This window comes from Mustela nivalis (assembly GCF_964662115.1).
Source record: "Mustela nivalis genome assembly, chromosome: 8".
NCBI lineage: Eukaryota > Metazoa > Chordata > Mammalia > Carnivora > Mustelidae > Mustela > Mustela nivalis.
The window spans coordinates 40,417,928-40,440,869 of record NC_139027.1 but is presented as its reverse complement, the minus strand read 5'-3'; the positions used below and the strand labels follow the sequence as shown (position 1 = coordinate 40,440,869).

Below are 22,942 nucleotides of genomic sequence, written 5' to 3'. Positions count from 1 at the left end.
TCTTTTGACGAACTGAAAACAATGGAATAACTATCAAAGATCTGATGTTCCCATGAGTTTTAAGACACTTACCTGTTTGCTCTCCTAAACAGAATTAGATAACCCTCCAAACAAAAACTATATCTCTATACTTACTCTTATTCCTTCCTGAGTGCAATATTTTTGTTCATTCTCCTACCTACTCCAGCATGCTTTGACTGTTATTGACAATGCCTTAACCTCTGTGTCTTAAGATATTTACAGACATCATTCACTCACGAAACTGTAGGGTGGTGGTGTCCTCACCTTTACAGCACAAGAAACAGAAGCCCATGTTTGGTACCAAGGATCAGACACACCAATACTGTAAGTGCTCAGGAAGATGCAGGTAAGCATTCAGTTTAAGTGTTAGCCAGCCCTGTTGGAAGCACAGTTCTCTCTATTCCACTAAACCCCAATTATGGCCTGGATGGACCGCTTTCTTTAACCACTGTGCTGGATTTAATTTAGGCAAAAGCTCCCAAAGTGCAATGGAAATATTTCTGGTGACAAAGTTCTTGTTTAAATCCTTGTTTGTTTAAACCTTATTTGGCTGATATCTATCACTAGTTACTACCAAATACAGTCCTTGCATAGATCTGAGTGTCCTATAGCTATTTCTTGACTTAAAGATGAGCTTTTCAAAATGTTTGAAATCAAAAAGTGCCTTAAAACCAAATTTAATTAAATTTGATAACAAACACTATTTTTATTATGTCCTGTGCTAGATATTGCATGTACATTTCAGCACTTAATCCTCCAAATACCTCTTCGTTACTATCATTATTAGACACAATATCATCTGTAATCATGCTCAGTTTAAAGATGGGGAAATCAAGGCACAGGAAGGCTGTCATTTGCCCCGGGTCACACAGCTAGTAATGCGGGATTAAGAGTAGTAGCCTTAGCCTAGAGACAGGATTAATTTTACACACACACATGCACACCAAAAAAACCAAGAACAACTTCAAATATAAAAGGATAAATTAAAACCAAACATAGTACAATGAAACGGAGGCTCAGCAAGGTTAAATAATTTGTCCGAGGCTACACAGAGGATATCAGAACCAGAATCCGTTGGCTGATCTGTCTTGACTCCAAAGCATGGGTCTATTCCCAACAAACCACGCTACCACGAACACGTGTTAAGGGGCAGTATGCATGTTCGTTGAATTAATAAGCCTGAAAACAAAGTTGACAAGAGGGTAAAAGTGTGAAAGAGAAATGAAAACGGTAAAGTGGTTCACGGGCAGGGGGGAAAAAAAAAAGGAAAACACCCCCCGCCCCCAAGTTTTCCAAGCAGCGCACTGAGGGCGAGCCAAAGTGCTGGATCAAACTTTGCGCGGGTACCGTCGGACACCCAGACTGGCGGGGGCAGAGTCTTCAAAGAGATGGTTCTCGAGGAGCCTGCCTCGGAGCACAGTAGCCAAGCCCGGCCGCCTCCCGCGCCCTCCCGCGCCCACGCCCTCTCTCGACCGCGAGAGACCGGCCGGGCAACACCCGACGACCACCGGAGGCCAGCAGCCTCTCCGTCCCGAGCAGCTGGCTTAAAAAGAAACACAAACACATGTCCCCAGGCAGTTCGCAGCCTCTCCTCGGGGTCGGAGGCCGCCGCTCGCTTCCCCAGCCGGCCGGACAGCCACGCTCCCCAGAACCAGAGCCCCTCGGGGCCCGCAGCTCGTCGCCGTGCAGCGCCCGCCGACCGCCGACAGTCCAGCCCAGCCCGGCCCAACGCAGCGGCGCGGGCGCCCGCTGCCGGGACCCCGGAAGGGGCCAGACGGAGCTGGGGCGGCGGGGCAGGAGGGCGCCCTTCGGGCCACGCGGACCGGCAGTACCGGCGAGCAGCGGGCGCCGGCGGCCGGGCATTTCCTCTTCCTCCCTACGCGCTGCGCGGCGGCGCGCCGGCGGCCAGGCCAGGCCGAGGCCGGGCTCGGGCGCCCGACCGCGGCCTGCTGGCGAGCGCGGGGAGGCGCCGCGCCGCCCCCGCCGCGACCGCCGGCCGCGGGGCCTGCGGGCGGCTGGGCCCGGCGCGGGTAGCGAGAGGCGGGGCCGGCGTGCGGGCGGCGGAAGGAGGCGGAGGAGGAGGAAGAGGAGGAGGAGGCGGCGGCCGGGAGCCGGGGGAGAGGGGCGGGGGGTGGGCCGGGGGAGGGGAGGAGCGGGATTTGCGGAGCGCCGCGCCGCAGCCGGGAGCCGGCGGGCCCGAGAGTGACCGAGTCACGGCGGGCGCCGGCGGAGCCGCGGCGTCGGACCCGCCTCCTGGAGGAGCTCAGCCCCGGCCAGGCCCGGCCCCATTCCCGCCCCGCGCCGCCTCCCCGCCGCCGCCGCCGCGGGAGCGCTCCCCTGCCCACCCCGCCCCCGCGGCCGAGCCCGGGAGTCGAGTGGGAGTCGGCCGGCCGGCGCGGGCAGCGCCGGGACCCCGCCGGGGACACTGCAGCCGGAGCCCGGGAGGGGCCGTGCCGCCACCGTCTGAACTAGGATGTCCCGACATGAAGGTGAGAGGAGCCCCCGCCCCCACCCCCACCGCCCGGGCCTCGGCCTACCCCGCCCGGGCCAGGCGCCGCGGAGGGCGGCCGGGAAGCGGCGGAGACTTCGGTCGAGCCCGAGCCGGGCCCGAGGCGCCTGGCCTGGGAGCGAGCGAGCGAGGGCGGAGAGCCGCGGCGGCACGGCGGCCGCCGCCGCCGCTGCCGCCGCCGCCGCCACGGCCGCGGCCCTGAGCTGGGCCTGGTGCCGGAGGCGGGGCGGCCGGGCCGGCCGGAGGGTTTGCACTGTCATGGGGCGGGGGAGGGGGAGGGGAGTCGGCGGGGCCCGTTACCGGCGGGAGCCCGGCCCTCGGGACTGATACCGGACGCCGCGGCCCGCCTGGCCGGCCCCGGAGCCGCGGGCTCCGGCGCGGCCTAGCGCTCCCGCCGCCCCGGAAGGGCTCCGTGCGGCCGCCGAACGGGGCCGCAGGCGGCGGCGGGAGACAGAGGAGCCGTCCGTGGACCCGGCAGGCGCGTCCGGTCGCCGGGAGACGACGGCGAGTGCCCCTGCCTGCGGGCAACCGCGGGGCAGGCGGGAAGGCTCTGCGGCCGGGGAGCGAGAAGCCCCCGCCACTCGGAGCCCGCCCCGGCCTCGCGGCTAGGCCTCGGCGCGTCCCTGGGCTCGGGTAACCAAGTTCCCGGGGCGGATCCGGCCGGGCTGGGGCGAGTAAACTCCCTGCTCAATCACCGGGTCAGAGCGGGACTTGCTCCGGGCGGGTCGCGGGCCCCTCGCCCTGCCTGCACTACCTACCCAACCAGGTTTTGGTAAATGACCGTGGTGAGGTCTGTTAATGGTCAGGGGGCGTTTTGGACTTGTTTTTCGATCTAAAAACATGATTGGGGTTCAGTCAGATAAGCAGACAGTTCTAACCCAGTCCCAGGGCACAAAGAGAAACATGTTTAGGACCGATGTATAGGCGTTGAGCCGGTAAAAAAATAAGTTAACTTCAATTTAGTGCCATATGGTTTAGAAAAAGGGGGAGGGGGTTGTGTTTTCTTTGTTTCACTACCACAAGTCTTTAAATAAACAAAAAAGTGTTAAGAGACTTGGCGAAAAGTTTATCCTGGTAAGGTTAATGCAAGATTGTAGAAGTGGCTTGCAAGTATTGTGTACTCCTGATTTTAAAATCCTGTATAGGTGATGTAGGAGTGGAGAAAGTTTAAGTGAGTCAGATTAGTGTGTGCTTCACACCACTGCAAGGGTTTTCTTAGAGAAATGCAGGCCTTAGAATTTCGAGGTTGAAAACTCAGATTGGTTAAAATTATATTTAGAGTAAGTTTCAGAATTTGTATTATTAATTGCAGTGTTGAGATTGACTCAAAGAATATTGAGTTCAAGGATTCTGTATCTTAAAAGGCTCAAAACTAAATACCATCTTCACTTACAGTATGCAAGTGTTGGACATTTTGAGATAATAAGGTACTTAGGCTCATAGAAATATTTGGAAACTATGCCCATTTCCCCAATTTTGCCTACTTAATGAGAATGTATCCTCTATCTCTGGAATTTAAAAGAAGTTGTTACCAAAGCTCCGACCAGATTTTAATTTGGGATCTTAAAGTTGATGTTATATGTAGTTGTATGTACATTGACTACCTTCAAGACAAAATGAAACTGAGCATGGCTGCAGGCTCTTTTACTCATGAGAACTGGGATAGTTAAAACTATAGAATCAGCAGTGGAAGAATGGTTTGAGACCCATTCTTCTGCTTCAGAAAAACATCCAGATAGCTCCATTCTAATTGAATGGTGTCCTGGGAAGATTCCTTTACCCTCAGTAATCTTTTAGAGTAATTAAAATTCTTGAATGTAACACGAATTCTGTAATTTAAGCCCATTTCCCCCTATTTGGCCCTGTGGAAAGGCATATGGTTATGAAACTTACATTACCTTTTAGTTACTTGAATATTACTGAACCTCAGCACATTAATAGCACACTTGCTGGTAACTTAACATAATGCCAGATGTTTCTGAAAAAGGAACATTCTTATAATTGGTCAGTTGAAGGCCTACAGTACAGTATTTGACAAGTGATTATCTTTTAAGGGGCTACTTTAAGGCCTAAGGCAGGAGTGGCAGCCTCATTAAGAATCACATTTAATTCATTAGATATCTGTTTTGTGGAGTATTGGTTCAGGCTGCCACTATTCACTCTATTAACAAATGTAGAGTTTGACACCCTCACTATTGTAGTTCTTTTCCCACCTTTCTATTTCTCGGGCAAACGAATCCCATTTCTTTTAGCATTTCTTTAGTGGTATGATTTTTGTGGTCTTTTAATCATCTGTCCAACCTCCAAATTCTCTGTGGTTCTTATTTCCTTTCACACTGTGACCCAGAACTCGATGTAGTAGTCTGGTAAAAGAGCTGAAGTGTGATGCCTGTAATGTTGTATTTGGATTATGCTACCTTTTCAGGGCCTTCCGAATGCATGTGATTTGTTACTTTGTCTTTGTGCCCACCCTAAAGAGTTGCAGGATATTATATGTAATGATGTAACTTTGGACAGCACAGCCCCAAGATGGACATCTGTCAAGCTTAGAGTCTCTACCTTGCAAAGCAGTGGACCACCTCTGAGAAAGGAGATGCAACCAGGAACGTAAAGAAATGCTCTAGCCAGGGTTCAGCGTACTTTGTCAGCCAGGTAGTAAATACTGTAGGCTGGATGTGCTGGAAGGTCTCTGTCATCTCTGCCATTGTGGTCCAAAAGCAGCTATAGACCACATGTAAATGAATAAGCACAGCGTTGTTCCAATGAAAACCTTATTTTTGGATGCTGACATTTGAATTTCATATAATTTTCATGTGTCATAAAATGTGAGTCTTTGTTTTACCATTTAAAAATGTAGAAACCATTCTTAGCTTGCAGGCCATACAAACACACGTGGTGGCTGAATTTGGCCCAGTTTGGCCTGTGGGCTATAATTTGCCTACTTCTTTTCTCAACTAGAGCTTTAGAGAGTTGATGGAACTGAAATTGTTGGGAGCCCGTAAAGGGCCCACTCTGCTCGGTATTCATTCCATCATTTCCTTTGGATGATGGTAGTGGGGAGTAACTGGTTTGGTCTGTGGTCTGTACCTCAGTTTCTAGCCGCGCTGTGTAGCTTGGTAGAGAAGTAATTGTTCTTCAGGGTGGGATACAGGCTTCCCAACTTCTCAAGACGCTGTCTGAGTGGAGACTTCAGTACTCTGTATAAGTCTCCTGCTTGCCCACTATGACTTTTCTAGCCAGAATTCTATTTTTCCAGCTTCTAAGTCTCTTGGTAATGTTCTTGTCATGTTAACAAACCTTTTACTTCAGTGCTGGGTCACTTTGTGTTCACCATACCAACACCGTCTAGTTCCAGCAAAACCAATCATTGCCTTTTTTATTTGTATGAATATTTTTTTAATGTTTCACTACATACTTTCTTTTGAATTTGTTGAAAAATAAGAATGTTACTTAGAGCTTGAAATTCATTTAATAGCTGGGCAAATTATAAACACGTCAAATTACTCAGTGCTTATTAACTAAAATGAAATTATCAATGTTCTTGCATGAGTTTGAGCCTAATTGATTACCTGCAGTTGAAACACATGTATTGCCTTAATTCAGTCAACCTTTTTTCAGTTGCTACTATGTATAGGGCACTTTGCTAGAAACCGGGGAATGTAGGGGTGAATGAATGAGAGACCCAGCTCCTCATCTTTAGTTCAGTGGCACAACATCCACAGACAAATGTGAGACATGCCTATGGAATGGCTAAATGAATTAATAACAAAATAATTACCAGCTTTTTTCTTAACCAGATTTCTGCACTTCAGAGGGGGAATCTGGCTTTGAGTGCCGTCTTAACTTTCTGGTGGGCTACTCTTAATTTTGGAAAAAATTGAGATTTCAGATAGAGTCCTTATCTTTCCTGGATTTGTATTTCCCCTAGCATTTAGAAAATTCTCATATGTAAAAATGATACCGAGTAAGTGAACAGGTAGGTGGTCATGTTCTGATATTATTCTCCGAAGCATCTGATACTGTTTGTTTTCCAACTGTAAAGTACAGAAGTAGGTAGGCCATTAATCTAGCTTTTAAAAGTTGTATCATTTTTTAAAATTGTGTCACTCTTGTTAGAAGTTTTAAATTTTCTCTTCTCTAAAAAAGTTATCTGACACTAAAAGCATACATGCAGACGATCCCAGAGTGAAGTACAATAATTTTGTTTTCAGGATTTGGGAACTCCAAAACCAGGATTGGTAATTGGCTTGTGATTTTAATGTGGTGACTTTTGCCTTCCTGTAAGCGAAGTAAATTGACTCCCACTGAAAAGATTTTTACCAACATGTCAGATCATTTATTTTATTTTAACTATGATCTGTTAAAAGATTATGACATTCTTATTTAAGGCTTTTTCAGTTCAATAAATCGTGACTTATATTTACCTTGACTTTCAATAAAGGATAGATAAGAATGTAAATATTTTAATTTCTCTGGTCTTCAGTTTCATGATTTCATAGAAAGCTCATTTTGGACTTCATTTCCCCTAAATTTTGACATTCATGTTTAAGTTAAAATGTCCGAAAATGTAATTTTCTTATTTTAAATTGGAAATTTAATCTGGAAGAAATTCCCTTCAGTCTTAGAATTTTAAGATATATTAGCAGCAATCTTATTTAAAGATTGAAAACTTTTTTTTTTTTAACAATAAAAATGTAATAAACTGATGTGAAACAAATCCCTAGACCAGGCTTGCAATATCTTCAAAATGAAGAAATCCGTGCACTTATGAGTCATAATTTTCAAAACTTCAGCTTTATAACATTTACCAAGTACATTTGCTGAAGTTTATGGGTTTTTTGGTGTTTTTGTTTTAAACTGGAGGTCCAGAAGCTATTTTTAGTGAAGGTTAGGTATTGTTGGATTATCCTAGAAATAGTGTTTTTTAATTACAGCATAAATATTCCTGGGGGTTATTTTCATGAGCATGAACTCAAAGGAAATATTTCCTACATTTTATATTCATAAAAGTTAAAGGGGTGCCTGGTTAAGCATCAGACTCTTGATTTTAGCTCAGGTCATGATCTCAGGGTCATGAGATCTAGTCGACTCCCTGTTGGACTCCACACTGGGTGTGAAGCCTAATAGTCTCTCTCCCTCTCCAACCCCCTCCAGTGCGGGTACTTGTGCGGTTCTCTCCCCATCTGAGTTAAAAGTAAAATGCTGTTCATAATTAAAATCTCTGTTTGTAAAAGATTTGTTCCGTATTCATTTTAGTGTTGTCCTAGGAGCCATGATTTTTTAGTTTTTTTTTTTTTTTTTTAATGATAAAGTATAGATTTTTTTGTTGCGGAAGTTATTCATTAAAATGAGGAAAGTGGGGCGCCTGGGTGGCTCAGTTGATTAAGAGTCTGACTCTTGATTTTGGCTCAGGTCATGATCTCAGGATTGTGGAATTGAGCCCCTTGTGGGCTCTGTGGCTGAGCGCAGTCCGCTTGTCCCTGCTTGCACACACACATTCCCCTCTTTCTCGCTCACTCTCTCTCAAATAAATGAAATTATCTTAAAAAATTATTTTGATTATTTTAATTAAATTTATTTTTAAAAATGAAATTGTAGAACGAACCCTTAAGAGGTGTACAATCAGAACTTTTTAAAAAATGTAATTTTTATATGTTAGCCATGATGGAGATATGTGATAAGGCAGACCGTTTTCTAAGGGCACACATTACCTAGATTCCGTGGGAAGGAAGTGGGTGATCAAGAAAAGAGGATGTTCTTGGTATGGTAAGGGCAAGAGGACAGGATGGTGTTGGCAGAGGAAAGTTTAGGCAAGTTGGGCATGAAGCTTGGAAATGATCTGTAGCCACAGACCAACTTTCTTGCCTGAGGAAATGTCCTAAGGGCTGAGCACCAAGAGGTGAAAATTTGGTGTCCTGCAAAACTAGCAAGAGATGAATTTTCTGGTTAGGCACCTTCCAGGTTGCCATCCCTATTAGCTCTCTTACCGCCCTCCCACAGTGTTTGCTAATGGTGGTTTTAGTTGTCTTTCTGAATAGTAACAGAGCAGTGTGGGTCCATCCGCTTCGTTTATGTGGTCAGTGTATTTCTTCCATGGCTGCAGTGCCAACCAGCAGTCCAGAAGATTTCACTGCTGGCTGCAAGGAATATCAGAAGTATGGATGGGTCCCTGCAAGTCTATCACTGCTGCTAGAAAAAGCCAGCTGGAATCACAAGAGTGCGTCAAGTCAAGTCACCTTCAGCTAGGAGGGACAGACAATAAATGGGTGAAGCCTCTTGACATCATGACTAATTAGGTTTAGCATTAAGTCCTGCTGAATTGTGTGGGGCTTTTTTTTCCCCTCTCTTGCTGGTACTCAGTGCCAGTGTCATGAACTTCATTTTTTTTTATAGTAAGAGGATTTTCATTAGAGTCACTTTAGAGTGCTAACTTGAGCTAGTACAACAGTCACAGGCATATTCAATTATAATTTATTTTTTGGTGTTGACTTATTTCTTTTGTTGTTCCTTGAAGACTGTTGTCACCCTCCCCTCCCACCCAGTAAAATTAAGGGTCCCTCTAGTGGCATGCCTACCTTATTCTCCAAGCATTTTTTTATGCTGTAATTGTTTGCTGGTTTCCCTCCCCAGGAAGCTCCCTGAAAGGTAGGTATAGTGTTACACTTACCTTTGTGCCCTACCACCGAGCCCAGTGTCCCGCCGTGAGAGGCCAGACATCTATGTGAACACTAGTGTGTGATTGTTGGAGATGTTATTACTCATCTAAAAAATGGTGAGACTAGAAACTGCTGTCTTTTTTTTTAATCTGGGGAGCTGGTTAAGAAGGAGGGAGAATGGGGGAAAGGGGATTTGGGACTTTCATAAACATAAGAGGGGGATAAACTACACAGAACAAAAAATCTTAAGAAGAACTGACTCCTGGGGGAATGGTTTGGGATTAGCCTCAGGTACTGTTTTTGGTTCTACTTCTAGCTCTAGTTTCAGATTAACTGGCTATGGGTTCTGAATATTAATTACACCATGCATGAGTTTTCTGATTCATTCAGTTATTCATTCAGTGGCTATTTATGGGCTTCCCACTCGAGTACCACTCAAAGTCATCTCCAGAGCTTGCCACAAGTTGTTGACCCTTGCTGCAGGATGATTATATTCAGTGGCTTTGAAACACCTTTGGGAATTAAATGCTTTCCTGCTGCCCAGGCTGTGGTTCTTTTCCAGTATGCTGGAATTAGTCCTTGAAGTTTATATTTTATGATGGGGTAATTAAATCATGTATGTATTTTAATGTTTTGGCAATATTCATCTCCTCCTCCTTTTTCTTTTTCTTTTTAAGCTTATTTTTATTTAAGTTTCTCAATTACTTCTAACTCTACATGGCAGTACATTTCTTTCTGTAACAGTATTGTCTTTTGACTATGGTAGTCTCCACACACATCTGTGTATGTTAATCTGTGTTCAAGAAGGTTATTCCTCATAGATATATAAGTATCTTTTTGATGCTTAGAGAGAAAACAGCTCAAGGGATAAAATGTTTAAATTTTGTATTCAGTTTAGGGTTTTTTGGTGCAAAGGCTTAATGGCTATATAGCAACTGTTGAGTGAGTAAGCACACAGTAACTGCTTTTTGGTATTCTCCTCAATCAGTATTCTCCTTTCGTGTCCTCTATGGTTGTAGAGGTTTGGCACTGCAAGGAAATGAGAAACTTTCTAAGTTAGGAGTTAAGGACATTGCAGTAAAACAGGCAGGGATTTGTTTGTTTGTTTTGTTTTAAAGATTTTATTTATTTATTTGACAGAGATCACAAGTAGGCAGAGAGGCAGGCAGAGAGAGAGAGGAGGAAGCAGACTTCCTGCTGAACAGAGAGCCCCACTCACGGCTCCATCCCAGGACTCTGGGATCATGACCTGAGCCAAAGGCAGAGGCTTTAACCCACTGAGCCACCCAGCTGCCCCCAGGCGGGGATTATTTATAGGAGTTGTTACAGGGGCATCTGGGTAGCTCAGTCGGTTAAGTGTCTGACTTGGGTTCAAGTCATGATCTCAGGGCTCCCTGCTCAGCAGGGAGCCTGCTTTTCCCTCTCCCTCTGCCCCCACTCATGCTCAGGTGCACACACTCTGTCAAATAAATAAATAAAATCTTAAAATAAAAATAGGGGCGCCTGGGTGGCTCAGTCAGTTGAATCTGCCTTTGGCTCAGGTTGTCAAATAAATGAATACAACTTTGAAAAAAAATAAAGGAGTTGTTATAGATGTGTCTCTTCTAGAAGAATGAAATACATACTGGGAGCTGGGGGTGTTTGAGAATTGGGAACCAGGTAGTTTTCATAATCAGAGATCTTGCATTCAGCCTAAAAAGCTAGGGATTCTGATACAGTTAATTGCAACTTGAAATTAATGTAAAGTTTGCAATTTGTGTGTGTGGCTATAGCTATGGATATACATAGTGGTCACAGGGGAGGGACTGAACTTCCCTTCCCTAGGAAAAATGGTTATTAGACCTGAAGTGACAGTGGATGAACACCTGACCCATGGTTTTCCTGACGTCCCATGTCAGCCATACCACATAGCTTCATGTTCTTTTATTGCTCGATATCATTTTCTATAAGCTTTTTAGAAATCACCCAAAGGAAGAAGGAATAGCAAGTCTACTTACAGAATTGGATTAGCCTATCACTATACAATAGAAATCTAATGCAAGCCAGAAGTAATTTTAGTTCTCTGGTAGGGGGGCACCAAGGTGGCACACGCGGTTAAGGGACCTACTCTTGGTTTCAGCTCAGGCTGTGATCTTAGGGTTGTGAGATTGAGCCCTGTGTTAGGCTCCATGCTCAGCATGGAATCAGTGCTTGAGATTCTCCTTCTCCCTCTTCCTTTCCCACTTGCGTGTGTGCACGAGCTCGCTTGCTCTCTCTCTCTCAAATAAATCTTTAAATTCTCTGGTAGCCACAGTACCAAAGCCAGAGAGGTGAAATTAATTTAAATAGTTTGATACTTTAACCTAGTATATCCAAATTAGCATTTAAACATGTAATCAACATAAAAATTATGTTCTTTTTTTCCTTACAAAATTTAAAAATCTAGTGTATATTTTATACTTAGTACACTTCAGATGCTAAATTTGGATTGAAAATACTTGATCTTAGCTGAGAATCATCTTCAGACTCGTGCTTTGGGGGTCTGCTAATACATTTTTTGATCACATACAGTCTCTTTTTCTAGGTGCATATTGATATAGTATTGCTGTCTTCTTAATGCTCCATTCATTAACAATCTGGATTTTTGTTTCTTGAATTTCTTTTCTAAGAACTTTTTTTTACCTTCCTTTTTCACTTTAAAAGTATTATTAAACCCATGTTAGCGGGCGCCTGGGTGGCTCAGTGGGTTAAGCCGCTGCCTTCGGCTCAGGTCATGATCTCAGGGTCCTGGGATCGAGTCCCGCATCGGGCTCTCTGCTCAGCAGGGAGCCTGTTTCCTCCTCTCTTTCTCTCTATGTCTGCCTCTCTGCCTACTTGTGATCTCTCTCTGTCAAATAAATAAATAAAATCTTTAAAAAAAAAAAAAACCCATGTTAGCAACATATAGCCATTACAATAGAAAACTACTTTATAAACAGCTACAAATGTATATAAAGTATAATCCCTCTGTGGGCTGTTAAGATTGGAAGAGTAAATAATGGCCTTGGGGTGATTTTAATGTGAGTTTGGGGGGTTATTTTAAGTCCTCTGTGATGACAAATGTAGAACTTAAAAAAATTGTTACTAGTCCATTGCAAGTCTATTATGGTGGATTCAGGAGGTAGTTGTAGATTCTATCTGGTGGTGATAGACTTTTTATCATTTCAAGAAAGTGACCTCCAGGCTTGGTAATTTATTGGAGGGGTATATTTCATTGTAATGAGATTGGATATCTAGTATCCATCTGGAAAAGGCCTTTAGCATCTAACAATAGAAAAGCAGGCAGTTATGATTCTTCCTCAAAGTAATTTTAAGAAAATTGGGGCATGTGGCTGGCTCAGTCTGTAGAGCACGAGACTCTTAATCTTAGGGTTCTGAGTTCAAGCCCTATGTTGGGAGTGGAAACTACTTTAAAAAAATAAATAAATAAAATTAAAAAAAATTTTTTAAGACCTGATTATGAGCTAATAGTCCACTATCAAGGTTAGTCAGCCACTGATGATTTATTTCTCTTTTGTACCTGTTTGACATATTGTTTTAGCCAGTTAGAACTACAATTGCAAGTAAAAATAGAGCATCGGGTGGTCTGTTAAAAATTAAAGACCTTTTGGTTTTTGCCTTCATTTCACTAAAGCAGCATTTCCATGCAAAGTCAATTTTATGGTTCTGTTTTTTTTCAGTCCCCTGCAACCAGATCACTGGAATATCAGGAATTTATGGCTTTCCTTTTCTTACTAGTACTATATGGTTTTGGGGTGCTCTTATGTACGAGTTCCCAGAGAGTACTTGAGTACCAGCACTATTAACATCACCTAGGAACTTGGCTAGAAATGCAGATTCTTGGACTCTACCCTGAACCTACTGTATCAGAGTTTCTGGGGGTGGAGCTAAGGAATTTGTGTTTTAATAGGCTTCTGCCTGGACCCAGTTAGGACCAAAAGCCTATATGTGTGAGATGGTTATTGCTGGTGACAGGGGCACATGATGGTTGCAATACCATTTTTCATGGTATGGTGCTAACCAAGTGAAAATATATCGTTGCTGACTTTGGCCTCATTCTTCTTGAACACCATGTTACTGTCACCCAAGGAAGTGGAAGAGAGTTGAGGCTCCCCACTCCAGACCAGTGGACTATTAATTTATTCAGCACATATTTATTGAATTAACTGGATGTGTACTTGGGGCTAGGCACTGTTCTGGCCTCACGAATACCATAATGAGTAAAACAGAAGTTTCCTGTCCCTATGACACTCATACTGGATGTTTTTGTTTTTGTTTTTGTTTTTTTAATGACCCATTCTATTAGAATTAATATTTTAGGACGGGCACCTGAGTGGCTCAATGGGTTAAGCCTCTGCCTTCGGCTCAGATCATGATCCCAGAGTCCTGGGATCAAGGCCCAAATCGGGCTCTCTGCTCAGCAGGGAGTCTGCTTTCCTTCCTCTCTCTGCCTACCTCTCTGCCTACTGTGATCTCTATCTGTAAAATAAATAAATAAAATCTTTTTAAAAAATGAAAAGAAAAAAGAATTAGTATATTAGGGGTATGTGGCCTCTGAGCCAAACCTAGCTGGCTGCTTGTTTTTGTAAATAAAGTTTTATTGGAACACAGCTGCATCTGCTCATTTACATATTGTCTTAACTGCTTTTATATTTTAATGACAGAGTTGAGTAATTGTGACAGAAGAAGCTGAAAATATTTACTGTTAGGCTTTTTATAGAAAAACCTTGTGGATCCGTGGGGTAGACCATAAAAGAATCAATGTTAATAGAGTGTTAGGAGGGGACACCTGGGTGGCTCAGTTGGTTAAGCAGCTGCCTTCAGCTCCAGTCATGATCCCAGTGTCCTGGGATCGAGTCCCACATCCGGCTCCTTGCTTGGCAGGGAGCCTGCTTCTCCCTCTGCCTGCCACTCTGTCTGCCTGTGCTCACTCTCGTTCCTCTCTCTCTGACAAATAAATAAATAAAATCTTAAAAAAAAAAAATAGAGTGTTAGGAGGCGACAAGTGTTATGAAAAACCATACAGTTGGTAAAGGGAATAGAGAGTGGGGTCTTCATACTGTGGTCAGGGAGGGCCTTTTTGAAGATGAGACATTAAAAGAAAAAAAGGGAAGTAAGTGAAGGATATTTAGAGAAGGAAGGGCATCTGCCTTGGGCTCAGTTCATGATCCCAAGGTCCTAGGATCAAGCCCTCCCTTGGCCTCCATGTTCAGCAGAGAGACTGCTTCTCCCTCTGCCACTCCCCATGCTTGTGCTTGCTTCTCTTTCTGTCAAATAAATAAAAAGAAGAAAAGAAATCTAAAGAAGGAAGGATACAGCTAAGGATATAGCAGGTGCAGAGATGCTGAAACTTGGAATGTTCTGGGAACGCATGGAGGGCACTGTGGCCAGAAGACCATGATTGAGAGGGAAAGGAAAATGTTGCCATAGACAGGCCAGATCTTACATACCCTTGTATTGTGGGCTGTGGTAAGGACCCTTTAACTGTGAGTATGGAGAAATACGTTTTCAGAGCCCTTCTATAGAGAGGTCTTCATGGCTAAACAAATGGCAGAGGCTGGAAACTAAATACCTAGTGTTGTAGCACATTCCAACATCTCTAAGAAACATTTCTTTACAAACTTTCCCTTACACTCATTACTCTTTAAAGCTTTGACTTCCTCAGCCCCTGTGTGTCTATGTATTCTGTTTAGCTAATTGTTCTTGTAGGGTGTGGGGTTTGGTAGAAAGCAAATATCTCTCTGGCTTAAATGTAAAACCTTTGAGCCTAGAAACTGGGTCATCTACATTAGGAGCTTTCAAACTTTGAATATATATATATATATATATATATAATATATATATATAACACATATTAAGAATCTGATATTATGATCGAGCAGTTATGTACAGATGTAATGAAATAAGAGTTTCACAAAACAGCACTCATCTTTACTATGAGAGATGTATTTTGTTTTCTGTTGTTTCATTAAGAACAAAGTACTGACCTTTTTGTAGTTCATAAGCATGGTGATTGGCTGTTCACTGTGTATGTGACACATGCCTCCCTCAGACCTTACTACCACCTCGGCACATTACCCATATGAGATGGAAAAAAAAATACTAGTTGTGACGTTCTAGATTGACTTCACATTCTACTCGTGGTTTGTGACATGCTATTTGAAAAACACTGGCCAATGCTGTCTAATCCAAAACTTACAAGTCCTTATGTGCAAGTATTGTGATAGGTACAGAGAGAAATAGAAAACTCTAACAATTTTTGCTTTTGGAGGGGGCTGTTGGAAGGCCTAAGTATATTAGATAAACTAGCTATAGTATGACTGGGGCAGTAAGTGTCAAATCAGTTATTACAACTTCCATGGTGTTGGCATGTGGAATAGAATGTTATTGGGTGTCAGAGAAGGCATTCCCAAAAGGGTGGAATTTAAACTGAAGACTTGAAGAAACAACTGTGAGTTTTTTAAATTGAAGTGTAATTGACATAGAATATTATATTAGTTTCAGGTATACAACATTGTGATTGGATGTTTATATACATTTTTTTAAAGATTTTATTTCTTTATTTGACAGACAGAGATCACAAGTAGGCAGAGAGAAAGGAAGGGAAGCAGGCTCCTGGCTGTGCAGAGACCCAATGCGGGGCTCCATTCCAGGACCCTGGGATCCTGACCTGAGCACAAGGCAGAGGCTTTAACCTACTGAGCCACCCAGGCGTCCTTATTAATATACATTTTGAAATGATTACAAGTCTCGTTTGTTCCCATCTGTCACCATACAGTATTTTTATAATATGGCTGTATTATAATGGCTGTATCCCCCATACTGTATTACTGTATTTTTATAACAAGAGTTGGGGATTAGGGCCATCTACCAAGTGAGAGAATGGTAGAGGGTAAACTAGAGAGCTAAGAAGACGTGAGGTATATTGGAGAGAGGTGGATGGGACAACACTGAGACTGGAGTTTCTGGAAGAGAAGACTCCTGTGTATAACTGGAGGGAGTGAGGTATTCGGCAGATTGATTTACCTAGGAATCCAAGTGGGGAATGTTCTGACTCCTAGCTTGGTGCTAGAAGTCTGTTTTCTCATCTATGAAAGAAAGATACTGATATCTGTTTAGCCTCTCTCCAAAGGTTATTTTGGAGATGAAATGCCAGCCAGGTAGGAATGTTTACTGAGTAAAATAAAGCTCTGCGTAAATGTAAGATGATGATATTTTTATCCTGTGAATAAGATTAAAAAGGAAGACTGGAGCAAGGTAGTTAGGGAAGGAGTTTAGGTTGCCACACTGAAGCCAATCTCTGCCTTTATCCATATAGATTATGGGATGGAAGAGAGGGTAGTACACCAAAAGTTTTAAGCAGAGAAAGGGCTTGGTGAAAAGTGGTATGTTTTAGGAAGACGAGTGTGGTAGCGCACGCAGGATAGAGTGGTGCCTGTGGTGGGGAGACCAGTCAGAGTTTTTTTCGTGGAATAAGCTTGAAGTTAAAGGGGCCTGAAGTAGTCAGTGGCAGTAGGAGCAAAAGGAAAAAGATGATTTGAGCTAGCCTTATTGCAGGAGAACAAGGACTAAAGTATAATTTTAGGACAGCCAGCCTGTGCACTGGAAGAATAAGAGGTTCTTCTACTGAATGAGGAAGATCGGAGGGGAGAGATGGGGAACTGTTGGGGGGAGAGTAATTTACAGCTTTTGTCATTTTCAGTTTAAGGTGATTCTGGGCCATTAGGTAGAAATCAGGAGTTGAGAAATACTACCCTGGCACTCAAGAGAGCAAAATCTTGGCTAGGGATGAGAATTTTATAGCTCCCTAATTTGAAAGCCTGGGGATTTGCTAGATTTCTAAGGAAGAAAACATTTAGAAAAGGGAGGATTGGAGATGTAAGAGAACCATGACTGTGATGTGAATGCAAGCCACAGAGACCCTTTCCTGATCACCGGTTTTTCTATAATTGTACTTGTCACGCCGGTATTAACTTACTTCTGTACGTGCAGGCTTCTTTGCATAGGCATGAGAGGTGATGTAGATGTAGGAAGGGAAAAACTAATATTAACCATTAATACTGCTATACTAATAGTAGTATTTATTGAGTGCTTGCTGTCTGCAGGCACTGCTTAGCATTCACTTGTACCAACCCATTTAAGTCTCACAACAGTCCTGTGAAATTTACTATCCACGTCTTATTGTTGCACTGAGAAGTTAAGCATCTTGCCCAAGGTCATACAGTCTGTCATAGAGCTGGGATTCCAACCTGGGCCTGGCTTCTCAACATTAAGTACCTCTGTACCAAGCACTTTATAGACTGGCTCCTACAGCAGAGACCCTGATTAAAAGGCTTAGTAAAATTTCAGAACAACCCAGCAAGATATGTTAACCCATTTTACAAATTAGGAAATTGCATCTCAGAAAGGTTAGGTTATTTGTACTAGGTCACACAGATAGTAAGTGGTGAAGCTTCACCACTTACTATCTTGAACCAATTTCTGTCAGAAACCAAAGCCCATGTTCATGTATATTTCACTTGGAGGTCAGCAGACTTTTTTCTGTAGAACTTACAGCAAATACAGCTTTGGGGGCCATATGGCCTCCATTGCTGCTGCTCCTCTACTCTGCTGTTGGCAGTATAAAAGCAGCCGTAAGACTAAACATAAACAGGTGAGCATGGCTGTGATCCAGAAAATCTTTATGGACTCTGGAATCGGAATTTCATATAATTTTCATGCAGTACCAATTATTGTTCTTAAATTTTTTTTCTTTTCTAAACATTAAAAAGTGTAAAAATTGTTCTTGGCTAGCAGGCTGTACAGAAACAGGTAGCAGATTTGGCCCATGGGCTGTTGTTTGTTGACCCCTACTTGATTTTATTTGTGGTTTGTTTTTTTTTTAAAGATTTTATTTTTAAGGGGCACTTGGGTGGCTCATTTGGTCAAGCATCTGTTTTCAGCTTAGGTCATGACCCTGGAGTCCCGGGATCAAGTCCCACATCAGGCTCCCTACTCCGTAGGGAGCCTGCTTCTTTCTCTGCCCTTCACCCTGCTTGTGCTGTCTCTTGCTCTCTCTCTCTCTCTCTCTCTCTCAAATAAATAAAATCTTAAAAAAATTTTTTTAAGTACTCCCCACACTGAACATGGGGCTTCAACTTAACCCTGAGATCAAGAGTCTCATACCCTACCACCCAAACCAGCTGCCCCTGCTGACCCCTACTTTAAACTATTCATTTAATAAGTATATTTTGAATACCATCTCTAAGTGGAAATGTTATATTGGGCTCTGGCTCTTATAAGATGAGAGAGGTGATTATAATTCAATATTGTAAAAGTGTAATAAATTTATACTTTCAGTATATAGTCAATAGGTGATGGAGGCTCTGTTTCTTGGATGAATTCATGAAGGCATTCCAAGAGAAGTTACGCATTTGAACTGGTAGTTGATGGATTTCAGGGTGTTGTGGTATGGGGAGAGTAACCCATGGAGGGAGACTTGAAAAGGATTTTCCTTTGAGGAGAGACCATAAAAAATTTAACATTACTGAAGCAGAAAGGGCTGGAGGGGGCTAATGCCAGGGAGATGAACTTTGTCCAGAGGGTAGGGTAATAGAGAGTGAATATTTGGGAAATTCTAAGCCAGGAATTAGATTTTTGTGTTCCAGAAGGATAACTTTGCAGGATTTGCAGGGAGGAGGGGGACAGTTAAATTAGCATAAGATCAGAAAGTTGCTGTAGTGCATGCAAATAGGTTATTGGTCATTAACTAGGCATGGGGCTTGTGGAAGAGTGAAAAGTCCAGGAAAGCTCAGAGTTCTGGCTTGATTAGTTGGGCATTGCTGTCACCAAGACCTGCGAAAGTCAGAGAAACATGCTTTGAGGAAGAAGGTAGGAAGCAGGGGAAAGAGAATTGATTCCACTTTTAGCATGTTGGGTTTGAGGTACATGTGGGAAGACCAGCTAGAGATGTCCAGGGGCAGCTGAACATGTGGGTCTGGAATTCAGAAGAGTTTGGACTTAATCCATAATAGTGGAGTCGGTTGCTCAGTGACGGTGAGAACATATGGATTGAGAAGATGAGGGGAGACTGATCACTAAGCCGTTGGAAACATTGAACATTTAAGGAGCAGGAGACTGTGAATGGGAAAAGCCTGGAGAGTGGGAAGAGAACCAGGAGAGAATGCTGGCTGATTTTCTGGAAAGGAAGATTCAGTCAGTATTGCTCAGATAGGTCAAGAGGACAAGGAACGAAGTGTTCATTGGCTGGAGCTATTGGAGTGAGGAAGTTGTGGAACTCAGTGAGCATTTTCAGAGGAGTGGACTAGAGAGCCCAGACTGCAGGGTGTTCAATCCTCAGTGTAGGTAAGAAGTTAGGAACACTACCTAAAGATTTAGCGGTGGAGGGAAGGAGAGATGTCAACAGCTAAAGGTATCTCCAGCACCTAGAACAGGTTTTGGCAAATATTACAAACCGGGAAAGTTCGGGTACCTGGGTGGCTCAGTTGGTTGGGTTTTGCCTTGGACTTAGGTCGTGATCCCAGGGTCCTGGGATTGAGTCCCACATGTGGCTCCCTGCTTAGCAGGGGGTCATCTTCTCCCTCTTCCTGTGCCCCTCCTCCCCTGCTTGTGCTCCTGCTCTCTCTCATAAATAAATAAAATCTTAAAAAAAAAAAAACAACAACTGGGAAACTGGGAAAATTCATTCACTCAATAAATAAATATGTACCTGTAGGCACTCAGTATTTGAAACTGGGAATAGAGTAATGAAAGATAAGAAGTTCTTATTGTAGGGTTTACATTTTAATTGGGGGAAGAGGACAGCAAAGAAACCTGTAGTATAATTTTGATTCATGATAAATTCTCTGAAGAAAGTAAAGCCGAGTGAGGCAGTAAGGATTGAATATGATAGAAGGTGAAAGAGTGGTCAGGAAGGTCTTTCAGACGATGTGGTCTTTCCTCTCTCCTTTCTTCCCTTCCATCCTTCCAGAGAGAACTAGAGTGAGGAGGGGAGGATGGTTAGGAGGAGATTGGAGGGAGGGAGACTCCCAGACAGGCTCCACACCCAGCATAGAGCCCAATGCGGGGCTCAGTCTCATGACCCTGAGATATCATGACCTGAGCCAAAATCAAGAATCATAGGCTTAACCAGCTGAGCCACCCAGGTGCCACAGATGTTCTCTGTGCAAGCAGATACTTCATCGAGAATAAAGCCCTGGGGTTGGAATAAAGTAGGTTGTTTGAGGAACAGAGTGGCTGGGAGCTGACTAGGCAGGGAAGAAGAGGAGAGAGGACTTGGTAGGGAGAAATTTATAGGCCTGGTGAGATATTTGAACTTAATTCTTTGAATGTAGAGCTACCAGAACTTGCTGGGTGTAGTGTAGCCAAAAGCATGTGGGTAGGAAGAGGGCCACTTACTGAGACAAGGGTGGGTAGGAGTTCTCTTTCAGACATACTAGGTTAGAGATGTCTGTTAGATGTTCAGGTGGAGGTGTGTAAGCCGTCTGGATGAGTGACCTGGAGTTGAATTGGCTGAATGAGTGAACAAACACATGCTTAGCACGTCATCAGAGATCTGAAAGTCAAGAATTGATGTGACTGATGTGATTGTGTTGCTTGTCTCTCCAGCTTACTGTGACTTGAGTTCCCCAAACCTTTAACCAGGTAAATGTCTGTTTCAGGGCCCACAGACCTTGTCTTCTTTTTTCAAATAGCAGGAAAGAGGCAGCACAGAGGTAGAGAGCTTGGTGTGTCTCCTGGGGCAGTGCTGTAGTGATACAGGACTAGACCAGGAGAGCTCACTGTGGGAATTAGGCCAGCTTGGTAGCTGGATAATGAATCAGTTTATTTTTGTTCTCTTTTCTCATGAATAAAATCAAGAGGTAGCTGGAATAATAGACCTTTTGGTCCAGAAGGAAATCAACCTTGCTTTTTCTTTTCTTTTTCTTTTTTTCCCCCAATAAAATTGTGTTCTAGAAAGGCTGAGTCATACTACTTGAGATCATAGTTAGGACTAGCATTCAGATCCTATGACTCTTATTCTACCCTATTTTTTTTTTAAGATTTTATTTATTTATTTGACTGACAGAGATCACAAGTAGGCAGAGAGGCAGACAGAAGAAGGGAAGCAGGCTTCCTGCGGAGCAGAGAGCCCGATGTGGGGCTCCATCCAAGGTCCCTGTGACCATGACCTGAGCCGAAGGTAGAGACTTTAACCCACTGAGCCACCCAGGCACCCTCTACCCTGTTTTCTACTGTACATAGTGTTGAGATGAAGTGACCCAAAACTGTAGGCTTAGAGTTTATTTATTGGTTTGTAGACTAATGCTAGAGGCTAGATTTCTGAGGGGATAAAATTCTCCTGTTTACTCAAGTTTTTTTTTTTGAGATGCTGAATAGTAAATTTAAGAATGGGATTTTGTAGCCAAACTGCCCGAATTCAAACCCACCTTGTTCACTTACTGACTGTGACATCAGTAAGTTGTTTATCTCTCTGTGCATCATTTCATGAAATGGGCATAATGCTTACTAGCCTTAGGGTGGTTGGTCAGTGGTTATTATCTATAAAATAGGCTAGTACCTGGCATACAACAAGCACTCATTACTTGAGCCATCTGCATCATTTTCATCTTGGGTATAGAAAACAGCTATTTTATCATACTTCTAAATTCTTTGCATATAATTTGAGTGCTAACAATATGCAAGGTATATTTCCTTATATAAGATATAGTCCCTGCCCTCAAGGAATTTGCATTCTAAAAGAGCAGGAAGGATAAAAATACAGGAGATACCAAAAGGCTTTCCTGCTTCAAATTAAAAGGCCAATGAGAGCTACCAATGCCTCTTCATTTTCTGACATTCTGTAAATAAAAGTGTACAGATGAAGGCACGGAGACTGAGGAGAGGGGATTTGAGCCAGCTTTATGGAGAAGGGACTTGTCTCGACAGAGTAGAAGCATATAGACATTCCAGACCAATGCCATGGCCAGAAATGAGGTTGTAATGCAAAGGCCACGGCAGGAAAACACACAGGAGATTTTGTGAACAGTAGAACAAATCTGCTGAGGAAAAGGCCTATGAAAGATAATAGTGAAAAGGATCCATGGAGAATATACCAAGACCAAACTTAGCTCTTTTTTTGATTAGGCTTCTCAAGTGCTATATCAAGGGGCACCTGGCTGTCTCATTCAGTAGAGCCTGGGACTCTTGATCTCATGAGTTCAAGTCCCACATTGGGCGTAGAGTTTGCTTAAAACAGAAAGATATATCAAAGCATCACTGTAGACAGTACCTCTCCCACATTAGGGTATATCAGACCAAGACACTCCTTGCCCTCAGGGACAGGATGGTTTTATTAGATGACAGGACAGATGTATTAGATAATGGTGTAAGAGCTGCTCATTAGTTGAGTAACTCACAGATTGTTGATCCATAGGTTTGTGGCAACCTAAACACAACTAAGGAGATGATTCTGCATCCTTTTTTTCCTGTTCTAGGACTTTAAAGAAGTCAACTATGATTAACACATAATTAATATATTAATATTTCTGTTACCAAGTTTTAGCACATCCACATTTTGCCATTTTTGTATCCATTTCCAGGCTCCTCCCTTTTTGGGGGGTTTGAAGATTCTAAAGCAATATCATTTCATCCACAAATATTTCAATATTTATTCCTGGCTGGTAGGGATACACTACTGTACACACGCACACATACATATGCACACATACATTTGTAAGTGAAGCTATAGTATCATTAC

General features: G+C 43.2%; 1 protein-coding gene and 1 long non-coding RNA gene across 3 annotated transcripts in view; one reads left to right on the top strand and one right to left on the bottom strand.

The window, feature by feature from the left end:
* Nucleotides 1-707: 707 nt before the first annotated feature.
* Nucleotides 708-3,031, bottom strand: LOC309870934. The gene is made up of 2 exons (XR_014314879.1): nucleotides 2,831-3,031; nucleotides 708-1,200 (listed from the first exon to the last, which is right to left on the bottom strand). It is a non-coding gene; the product is annotated as an uncharacterized lncRNA (long non-coding RNA).
* Nucleotides 1,193-22,942, top strand: part of KCMF1 (potassium channel modulatory factor 1) — a 76,991-nt gene continuing 55,241 nt past the window's right edge. Inside the window, exon 1 of one of the 2 annotated variants that reach the window (XR_014314870.1) lies at nucleotides 1,193-2,510. Coding sequence is in view for 1 of the 2 variants with exons in the window: in XM_082743499.1 (XP_082599625.1) it covers nucleotides 2,495-2,510 (16 nt within the window). In the remaining variant the exon portion in view is untranslated. The remainder of the gene's footprint in view (nucleotides 2,511-22,942) is intronic. The other variant, XM_082743499.1, reaches the window with a different exon arrangement.